This window comes from Myzus persicae, unplaced genomic scaffold (genome assembly GCF_001856785.1).
Source record: "Myzus persicae strain clone G006 unplaced genomic scaffold, MPER_G0061.0, whole genome shotgun sequence".
NCBI lineage: Eukaryota > Metazoa > Arthropoda > Insecta > Hemiptera > Aphididae > Myzus > Myzus persicae.
The window spans coordinates 324,487-336,413 of NW_019100869.1; the positions used below are offsets into that span (position 1 = coordinate 324,487).

Consider the following 11,927-nt stretch of genomic DNA (forward strand, 5'->3'; position numbering starts at 1 on the left):
ATAATTATAATAATGGACTGATTCAACTGATTCAACCTGAAAAGTCACTATGGTCAAATAATGCTTGATCATAAAGTTCTGCCTTAACTAAACGTCCGCCAAAGAATCGACCATTTAGGGAATCTCGAGCTTGTTCAGCCTCTGAAAATTAACAATCATTAATTAATATTACTACCACTAAACCAATGTAAATTATTCTTAAAAAATTACCTGACATCTGTGTAAACTCCACAAATATTTTTACAATTGTATCTGAATCATCATCTACACTATCTGATTGTTTTTCTTTATAAATTATAACACGTTCAACAACACCAAATCTGTAAAATAAAAAAAACAATATTAATAATACACAATTTAAATAAATGTACTACCAATAATAAGTGGGATAAAATGGCTGAGTAGAATAAGGCAGAAGTGACAACAGATAGTCACGGGTTTAACAGTAAGCCTTTTTCTTTAGGTAGGCAATTATTCATAAAAAGAGATTGCCATCTCTTATGCATAGGAGGCATCTCGAAACCATTAAAAAATATAAATTATGTACTACGTTGATATAACAATTTATCGATAAATGACTGGTTGACAAATTGTTTTTAAAATATATTATACAAGATCTGTGGATACAATCAGTTTGTTTCTAGTAAATTGAATACCCAATGGCTAGAAGCCATTAGAAAGAAATAAATTTCAATTATCAGTATTTAAAAGTTTACATGGAAAAAAAGTTCACGATACCATTGCAGAAGCCTAATACCTAGTATACCACATTCTTAACTGTTGCAATTTAAAAATATTGGAATTTTAACAAATCCTTAATCTGTCATTAATAAAAAACAAAAAAATTAATTACTTGCTACATTCATCTTGAATTTCTTCTTGTAAACTGTCATCTACATCTTCAACGCCAACCATGTTTCTGAGTATAACAACTCGGCTCTATATTAATATTTAAACAGATAAATAAATGTAATAGTTTAATCTACAATGAATGAAAGTTTGCTTGCAAACAATAACTAACTTCATTATTATCTATATATACATTTTTTTTACAATATGTTACAAATAATAGAATTTGATTTTCATAATAATAAGTTTTAGAATTTTATTAGAAAATGTATAATATACTCAAAGCCATTCATGTAATATCCTATAAATATTAGGTGGAGCATAGGAAAATTTGTTGGTGATAAGTAATTTAATAAATTTATAAGTATTTAAACTAAACAAAAATTAACTAGGTTAGTAAGGTAGTTTTAGTTTTAACACAACATAACTAATTATTGAATACAAATTGAAATATCACAGAAGGATAATACAGCACTATAACAAAATTTCCTCTCAGACACCAGGTCATCACAAGTCTTAATACTCTATATAGATTTTACAAATTTGTATCAAAATTGGACAACACTTTCAAAAATTAAATAAAAAATCATAAAAACTTAATTATAAGGAACATTGTATTAAATTATCAAGCATTTCTACTCAAATTTGTTTATTAACATTTTTAGAAAAAAGGAAATAGAATTTGAAAATGAATTAATGAATGGTTGAGCTGAATGAAAATTAATAAATGGCTCAAACTAGTCAAAATATATTGAACATTTTAAAATTAATAGAAAATGATAAAATAAATATTTGGTGAAAATTTTAAGTATTTATGGTTAATAGTTTTTTAATTACAACAAAATAAGAGCATTTGTTAATTTACAGGTGAATACTATCCAATGATTAATTTCAATTACTCAAAAAAATGTATTTTTCTCTCCTGGAAAAGCTTTTATTTTTTGCTAAATGTCTTAGGTATATATAGAAAATTGTTATGAATTTCTAACCAAAAAATTTTGGGTATTTCTGTGATTTTCTGTGATTTTAAGATACAACATAAAATAAAATTGAATTTAAAAAACCAGTTATGTACAACCTTTTTAATTTGTTTGTTTGTTTTTACTGGCAATTTTAAAAACTATTGAGAAATTTTTACTTTTGACCCACAGAAGTACCAACCAGAATCACTTTACTAGAAAAGATGCTGAAGTAAAAAATACTCCAAGGTTAGGATTACTCTAAAACACATATAGTCATTATAAAATCAATACACTTTAAGCTCAGAATCTAAAGTATCTAACAGTCTTTATGAAGTAAATTTATGAAAGCCAAATACCTAACTAAAACCTAACTATTTATATTCTAGTGCCATAAGTCTTATAGATTAAATTAAGTTTGGTGAGACTAGACTGAAATGTAATCACATTTACCTCAGTTTTCCTCATTAATTTTTGCATAACAAGGTGTCTAGCACTTTGTCCTTTAATAGACATATTTTCTTGTTGTTGTAATGTTTGAGGTTCAGTTTCTTCCAATAACTTTTTTTGTAATTCTTCTTGTTTTTTTTGTTGATCGGCCCGTTTTAGTGCATCAGCTGTTACTGTTGGAATTACAGGGGCAGCCAATTGAGTAGGATTTATAAGTGCTGGTGGAGGTATTGATTGTTGCATAACTGGACTCAATCCTGTGGTTCCTAAAAAATAATAATGATAAAAATTAATTGTATTTAGTCTTTATGCTTTATTGGTTACATGAATATAAGAATAGAAAAATAGTTACCTGGTATTATTGGTACTGGAGCTCTAATTTGTTGTGGTATAGCAATTCCTGGTGGTGGTATAGTAGCGGCTGGAACAGGAGGAGTTATGCCTAATGTAGTAGGTAACTGTTGTAAGCCAGGTAAGACAGCTGTTTGAGCACCTAATTGAGAACTTAATTTACTTAAACCTAAAACTGCATTAGTAGCAACTGCATCCATCGCTTGAATCTTTGCTGTAGCTGCTGCAGCTGCAACAGCAGCAGCTGTAGGCATATGACTTGAAGATGAAGGACCCTGAAAATATCTTTATTAAAATATGTATCTCATTAATTTATAAATATTTTTAACATACATGAAGAGCATTTGGAGGAGTAATGGCACGCCCAACTCTTAAATACTGGCCCCCAAGATCAAAAAGATTCATTGAAGATATTGCTTCAATGGCTGCTTGGCGACCTTCATATTCAATGAAACCATAGCCACGATGTCTGTTTGGTGTACTACCTTGTGCAAGTTTACACGTCCTAATAGGGCCAAATGCTTCAAATACACTTTTTATATCATCTTCAGTTAAGTCAGGATGTATAGATGCTACGTAAATACGGTTATATTGTTTAGCTTCTTCCTGAATCTCATCAATAACAGATTGTGCTTGTGGCATATTGCTAGGACGGCCAACCTAAATCAAAGACAGTACTATACATATTATAATGACTTTTAACTGCAAAGCTTCTAATTATTTGTTACTTTTTTCATAACCAACAATATTACTAGGTTTAAAAGATTATAAGAACATGTGTGTGCTACTTACAACTTTAATATTTCGACCACCAAGCATTACACCATTCATTTGCTCAAGTGCAAGCTGAGCAGCTTCTGGTATTTCATATTCTACAAATGCAAAACCTTTGTGCTTTTGAGTGATTGGATCCCAAGACATGTTAATTGATTTAATACAACCAAATGGTGAAAATGCTTGTTTAATTGAGTCTTCTTTAAGTTCAAAACTAATACTCCCAACATATACTCTAAACATAACATGTCAAATTAAATAAACATACTTCATTGATTTGAATACAAATTAAATATACTTTGAAAATAATTTTAAAACAATCAGATCTTATCAGCAAATTAATCACTAATTAGGGAAACACAATATATGTTAACAGATATTAGTCTCAACCAGCTCTCAATATTGTATATTATTTTACATCATATTGTTTATTTATTGAATTGAAATACTCTACAAAAATGTGTAAATTTAATTTACCTGCACATTAATATTAAAGCTTGGTGACGATGAAATGACTTGGCTTGTTGTTGTTGGTGGGCTAATGTTTGTTTCATTAACACCATTTTAATACTTTGTTCCATAGCATATTTTTTTGCTTTGGCAACAGCTTCATTTTGTTCTGTACTCAATTTGATTAAGGGAGCCGCAAGAGCGCCTAAAATACCAAGTCTTGAACCAGGACCTATAAATCATATATTAATTTAATATTATACCACAATCAAACAATATTTTCTTATGTTATTATTAGAATTCAATAATCTACAACATCAAACAAAATTACAAAATATGAAAAGCTGTTTTTAACAATGAGACGAAAAACAACAAATATCCTCTAAAAATAAATATAATGATAACAAGAATATTAAGCACTTAATATTTAAATGCATAATCAAGTTCATCACATGCATTTTAATAATTTAATACTTAACTTGTGTTTGAGAAAAAATTAATATTTATACCATTTTAAACTTATAGGATATATACATATTTATTTTTAATGAAAAATACAGCTTACACTGCGTATTTGACTCAATCAAATAATTAAGTAATTCAAAATGGTACATAAGCTAAATTCTTATTTAAATAAAATTATAGTAAGTAAATAATTAAGTACCTGAGATTAAAGTGCCAACTTGGTTGAAATCATACGGTGCAGTAGTGAATGATGCATTTCCATTCACTGAAAGAAAAAAAACATGTTAATTAAATAATTTAACACAAGAGGATATAAACATTGAACGTCGAAATAATTTATTTTTTAATAAGAAAGAATTTCCTGAAAAAGAATACAATTTATTATATATATAATATATATCAAATAATTTATGCAACTAAGATATTTTAAGCTGACATAATTAAAAGTTATAATATTTCAGAAATATGTTTTTATAAAATAGTATTCAGCAAATAGTTAATATACTTGCACTTAAGAGAAAAAATTATTAACATAAATAAATTTTCTAAATGTTTAAAACATGTCGTTTTTTAAAAATATCTATACAAAGTTGCAAAAACTATATTTTTAATAAACAAACAGCAAAAGATTTTAATAAAACTTAGAATACAAGGAAATAAGATTTATATGTAGAGGCAATTTATTAATTCTTTTAATGTAAATTTTTTTAATTAAAATATTATGTTATTTGCTGAATGTTTAATATGTATTAAATAACACCATTAAGATATGAGCAAACATATTGTGTTTCCATTAGAGACCTTAACCGCAACGGGTAGTAGGCCTGACTTGCTCAGGTGGCTGCACTTGCTAGTAGAGGGATATTCGTCCGGAGACAACACAGAAGAGCATGACGAAAACAAAAACAAACCAAAATAAAATATAAAGTAGATAAATGTTTAAATTCTCCTAATTTAGTCGTCAATTATACTTACAACGTTTTTAAACAACCACAGGCCTACCCAATGGACCAATTTGAAAGTTAACTCCAAAACTGAAATCAATTGATCCAAAACAAACACAACATTTTGGATGAATAATATGATTCTAGAAAATTTACCTACATCCATTTAATCATTATAAAAAAAAAGAATTTAGCAACCATAAAGCAGTATTTTTATTAACCTACTAATTACTTTGTCAACATATTTATAAGATTTAAGTTGTCATCAAATAAGAAAAAGTTGCTAAATTTTTGGAAATTTTGACGAATGTTCTGTGGCAATTGAATATTTATAAAAACAAATTTAATGATGATTTTCTGGTAAGTAAATATAATTTTTTTTTTTTAGTTCTGATATACTTATATATATTATATATGTATAATTCCATAAATATTAAACCTTAAACTAATGTGAAATAATTTAAATACTTTTTTTGGACGAAGAAAATAAGAACAATTTTGAGAAACAAATACATCATAAAATAATATGATTCAATTTGCAAATATTAGCATACCCCAAATATTATTGGGTCACAAATAGCTCTCTGTTCTGTTTGTTAATAAAATGGAACATTTAGATGAATTAAAGTTAGTTAATTATACATAAAAAAAATAATTACATGAAAATAAATGTTTATAAGTATTGTACACACCCTTCCCTACAAACTAGGTAATTTAATCTTTTGATGTGTGAGAAGCGTATAGACTAGTGCTATCAGTAAACCGCCTGGAACATCTCAAAAAAAAAAAAAGAATATTGATTAGTTTAACTGGTAAAGATTATATTTGTTAGATTTATTTTAAAATATGTGCCATTTAACCTATTTATTAGCCTAGATAATTATATTATATTTTGTATTAAATCAATTATATTTCATAAGAGAATTAACTTTAACTAAAAACAGTCAACCTGATGTTCAAATAATATAAAATAGAATAGAATCGTATTAGAAAAGATTGTCTTTTTAACAGTTAGTTTAAAAAATCTATATTTTAAGTTATTTCTTTGAGTTTAAAGGTGTTAAATATTTTTTTTTTATTTAGGTTGTATACAAATATTTATTAATTAAATGACTTTTATTCTTTTTATTATTAAAATTTTATATGTACTATTTTTAATAATTACAAATTGATTTACAATAGTTTTTAATAAAATATAGATATGAAAAGACTATTTAAACCTAAACAAATTATTGAAATACAAAGAAATTATTAGATAAACCTAATATGCACCCAAATATAATATGGACATTTATAGTCTATAAAAAAGGATTTCAGTACCATATCTTAAAACAAAATAATAAATAAATTGTTTGAAAATAACTCAAAATACAATACCTTCAAGTTTTGGTATTTTAGCTTCTGGTTCTTCTTCTGTACCATTTGTCACGACTGGTGCAGAGACGGATGCAGGTTGGTAGTTGTTGGAATTAGCTGTTGACAATGTGCTAATAAATGGTTGTTGTTGCTAAATAAGTAAATACATTTGGTTAATAAAAATACACATTTTTATTTTATATTATTTAAATAGTGAATAGTTACATTATAATATTATCAAACTATATTACTGTCAGGTTGTATAAATGATTACTTAACATTTAATACGTCAATAGTGAGGTAGGTCCCTTAAACTTGATTTAGTGGTCCATTAAACTTAAGTAACTTATTAGATTAATATTTTTTTTTTTGCTATGAAACTGCATAACCATTGTCTATGTAATAAGTAACAATTGAAATTAATCTTTACAAAAGACTAACATTAATTTACATTTTGAATATGGTCATGGAACTTTTACAACAAGATATCTAATTTTCTGAATTTTATTTTTCCTGTGTATGTAGCCACTTAAATAAATAGATCAATAGTTTAAAAAATATCCACTTATAAATTTAAATAATTAATATTGAAACATATTTCAAAATGCACCTAATGAATAGTTTTTAACATTAGCTGTGAATTTAATTAAATAATTAATATTATTATATTAATAAGTTTTTGATGCCAAGTTGGGTAGTTCAAAATATTTACTTTAAATTCGCAATAAAATGTTTTTTATGGTAAGTCATATAGGTATGTTGTTGAAAATTCTAATAATTAACATATAGTCTGCCTAAGAGAAAAGTATTGCGTCTACCTCTATTCGACAAATTACGATCATTCTTGCACATCCTGCACACCTCACACCGCCTTATCATCACCACTACCTGGTACACGTGAGCTAGCCTCTGGGACAAGCGAGTAAGCACATGCTTGTTTAAATACATATATTGCACAAAGAAGGAATTTGATGGTTCAGCAGCCGTATGGAGATCAGTCTACATGCGCTAAACAGTACCTTTCTCTCGTAAGACAGACTACATAATAAATATGTCCATGTAATAAATGTTTGTAAAATGTAATTTTAATTTTATACTGATGGGTACCAAAGTTTGTAATATTTATGACAATACCTACCTATATAAAACAGGCATCAGCAATTTTAATCAGTCTGGTAAAATGCATATTATGATCACGTAGGCGTGCCTATGGGGGATGCAGGATGTGCCTGAGCAGCTCCTAACATTTTTAAATTAGGGCCCTCAAATTTAAGTCCTAAAGCATAGAGCCATATTTGAATAGTTGTACTAGAATAAAACGTAATTTTTTCGAAATAATGTGGTAAAAAATAAATCACATTTTGTGATAAACAATAGTAAAACGTAAAATATTTTAAATTTGAGTGGAATAACTTATTCTGATGATAACAGCTACCTAGATGTTAATAACAATCAGTAAAAATAGTTATTTACCATTGCAATTATCTTAGAAATAAATATTAAGTCCAAGGAAATTTATAACTCGTTAGATATAGTTGGTACTAGTAATGATTAATATAATTGAACTAATTAATATGTACATGTATTGTTAAGAGGGTCTAACAAATATTGTAGACACCCCTAGAAATTCAGGTCTGAGCAAAACTTTAGTTAGCACCTTTAATTTAGGTCTGATAGATATATATATTTTGTTTTTACATTATTACATTTAATGTTTTATAAGTAGTTTTGATTAATTTAATATATTTTTAATATAAATTTATAGGTAAATATGATAAAAATGAATAATATACCTAACTAAACACTATTCGTTTACATTAAAAAAAAGTTTTTTTACTTACCAAACCAACACTTCCGTTCATCATGATTAGTTTGAAGCTATTAAAAAATAATATAATAACTATATATCTATTACCTACTCAAAACAATAATTGATCGAATTTAAATGTGTCTTTAAATATAATAAAAATGAATAATTAAATGGAAATCAAAATCAAAATCAAACTTTATTAATTGATACAATATGATAAAAACGGAGTACAGTGAGACTCTAATAACAGTAAGAACTAAATAGGTAAGAATAGTGCCGCGAGAACTGAGAATGTGATGGTGATCGAAGTATGAAACACTACAAATTTGGTACGATATGCCGATCGCTAATATCTATGAAATGAGAATTGAAAAACACTAAAACAGTGTAAACCGAGAACGACAAGAACATCAAAATATAGGACTATTTAGTAATTTGGTATTAATTCTAGATTAAGAAAACTATGGAGTTTCAACATTCGCGATTCGCCTGACATGGATCATGGATAAGAAAACAAAATAAAATGGTTGAACGTTGGACCACAGAACGATGATCCCAACCAATCATCATAGAGTTAGTAATGTTTCTATCATGGAAGAATCTGGTTAAATATTTTAGCGCTAAAATCTAAATTATAATGAAATATGTAAATATTAAACACTGTTATTTATTTAATTACCTTGTAAACCATGACATTTTTTACGTGCTACGAATGTCCTCGGTCCTCGGTCTGCTGACTTCACGCTAAAAACAAAAATGTTTTCTTTAGTTTAAATTAATATTACATAAAAATATATTCCTATTACCTCAGTTTCGGGCGAAAAAGACAACCAGCACCTTGCCAATTGTTTGAGTGCTAAGAGTGCGTTAATCTTTAAATCTGCTATTAAGCAAGTACCTGCGATCGGAATACGTTCTTTCAATTCTTTGACGTCGATGCGGTTCAAATAATCTTCAACATCGTTCATGCTGATATTTTTGGGTAACAGCATTTCTTTTCCAAGAAACATTGAAATCTTTTTTTTTATTAGCTTTTAGCTTTACAATTAGACATTGAAATCGTACAGGCCTGAAGAAAGCTATGCAGCAAACCATGTATACATATTTATCATCTATATAACTTCTTCAACGGCAATATTCTGCTTAGTTAACTGCACATTCTGGTCTTGCTGCAAACATTTGACTGACAGAATGTTTTCACAGTTGTATTGGTTTATTGTCATCATACTTAATTCCTTTAACAGTCAGTGAAATGGTAGTAAAAAGTTAATGTTGCTAAGAACAATATTTAGAGTTAGATACAATGCCAAACTAATTTTCATGCACTGAACGTTATACTGGTAATACATAGGGCACAATTTTTTTTTTTATTTATTTGAAGTAATCTACAATCTATACATGTTCTAGTATAATAAGTAGGTTTGATAGATGACAAGTAAGAATGATATGAATAATACGATTAGGGAAGATACCCAGTTTTAATACCCTATACGACACAATTAAACAAGACAATCAGGATATAAGCATATATTTATATAAAAATATTGCAATCAACTATCAAGTATCAACAAAAAATGTTGTACAGTCGATTAGTTTATTCTCCATTTTTTTTAGTAATTATATGATACGCACACTCGACGCGTTTGACGGAAGACTAGCAACTGACAAATTTGTATTTTGACAAATGACAATACCCTCGACCATGGGCGGATAGGCCAATTTTGGCCTACCGGGAAATTTTACAAAGTTTTTGAGGGTATACCCCATAAACGCAATGTAACGGAGCACACTAAAAAACGGTCCTTTTCAGAACCACCAATCAAATCACAGGACTTTAACACAAACCGCTAGGACAACTGTATGCGCGTATGACAAAGTCCAAGTTGTCCTACATCTCTAACAACCGGGGCAACACATAGGGGAGACCACAACGAGGTAAATATCAATATCAGTATTCAATCAATAACCAAATAATCAATACCTCTCCGAGAAAACGAAAACTATTGAAGACCGGAAGATTCAAAGACCGCTTGATATAGCCCAAATGATCATATACAGAGTGATCCAACAAGTATGCTCGCCCCCTTTTTTTTCTTTAATAATGAAGTTTTTCAAAATCTGATTTTTGAAATCTTTAAATATAGGTACTCAAAGACCATATTTTCATATTCTTGAGATTTTTTGTGTCGCTTAAGGAGTGTCCTGTATGGTGATACGAACCTTTGTTTTTCAAATGAGAACCCCACTTTTTTCTTTAAATTATTTAGTGGATAATTTTTTTGAGAATTTTGATGTACCGATATCAAAATTCGAACGAGTGGTTTCCTAGTTATTGGACAATTTGTACTAAGGATAATAGTCCATAATAGGGATAAACTTATAACTGTATACAGTTCTACACATGTAATAAGAAGAATAACTAAATAAATCAAGAAGGATTTTACTTGCTATTTACCTAAGTGTTTGACTAAATAAATATAAAATGACGTATTATTTTATATTATGTGTATAGAGTCTATAGACTATAGATAACAGCGTATACTGTATAAGCATATGGCATATCCTTCTTCCCTATTATAAACTATCTTATCCTCAGCACAAAATGTGTAATAACTAGATAACTACTCCTTCGAATTTTGATTTCAATACACCAAAATTCTCAAAAAAGTTATTCGCTAAATAATTTACAGTAAAAAAGTGGGGTTCTCATTTGAAAACAAAAGTTTGTATCGCCACAGGACACTCCTTAAGTGGTACAAAAATCTCAAGAATATGAAAATCAGATTTTGAGAAACTTCATTATCAAAGAAAAAAAGGGGGGTGAGCATACTTATTGGATCGCCCTGTACAAGCGTCTTGAAATTTCATCGGCGTTACCCGAGTTTGAAGCATCGGCCAGGAAAAGTCATCCGACTAATCCGGAGCCGCGATTCCAGGCATTCCAGCCCAGCAGAAGTAACCGTCGAGGAGATACAACGGTCGCAGAGTGCCAGGCCAAGGACAATAGAACTACCGAGACCCCGTGGTACGGCGGTCATACGACCGCCGCTGCAAGCCAACTCTCCTCTTCCCACTGCAGAGCCACTTGCTAAAGTAGCAAGCCTCGAGGTTATTCCATCGTGCAGTAGACGCTTTTTTAAGTTATGCACCGCCGGTGAGTAACTCTGTCCCCATGACTGTACAGGCGTACAGCCACAAAAATAGGTACTATGTACATTCCCTAGTTCCTTACATAATTTTATATAGGATCGGAAGTAAGTGCCAATCGTCTATGAGCTCTAACCGCATATCGGTCCGCTTCTTTAAGCTTGGCCGATGCACCCGTTACACTCACTGTCCCTATCACTTATATTTAATTAACCGTGTCATATATAGAAAAAACGTTAAGACGTAATATCGGAATACACTTATTATTCTAAAGACACCGGTCCAGCTTGACCGTGCCGACTCAGCAACTAAGGGGGTTAGCTCCCCCTAAAATAAATTATTCAATTTTTTCCTAAAATATTATAAATATTC

The 11,927-nt window shown here is 29.0% G+C and overlaps 1 protein-coding gene across 2 annotated transcripts; it reads right to left on the reverse strand.

Annotated features, from left to right (window-relative positions):
• Nucleotides 1-17: 17 nt before the first annotated feature.
• On the reverse strand, nucleotides 18-8,897 carry LOC111026519 (poly(U)-binding-splicing factor half pint). Of its 2 annotated transcripts, XM_022304618.1 has the most exons (11): nucleotides 8,440-8,897; nucleotides 6,620-6,749; nucleotides 4,498-4,563; nucleotides 3,861-4,065; nucleotides 3,402-3,618; nucleotides 2,943-3,269; nucleotides 2,611-2,884; nucleotides 2,262-2,524; nucleotides 854-939; nucleotides 211-320; nucleotides 18-141 (listed from the first exon to the last, which is right to left on the reverse strand). In XM_022304618.1, exons 1-11 carry the CDS (start codon nucleotides 8,461-8,463, stop codon nucleotides 32-34), a joined length of 1,812 nt encoding a protein of 603 aa, XP_022160310.1. In that variant the 5' UTR covers nucleotides 8,464-8,897; the 3' UTR covers nucleotides 18-31. The 2 variants fall into 2 exon arrangements, with proteins under 2 accessions (XP_022160310.1, XP_022160311.1); XM_022304619.1 differs by lacking the exons at nucleotides 6,620-6,749; nucleotides 8,440-8,897 and adding an exon at nucleotides 5,100-5,274.
• Between the last annotated feature and the right edge of the window lie 3,030 nt (nucleotides 8,898-11,927).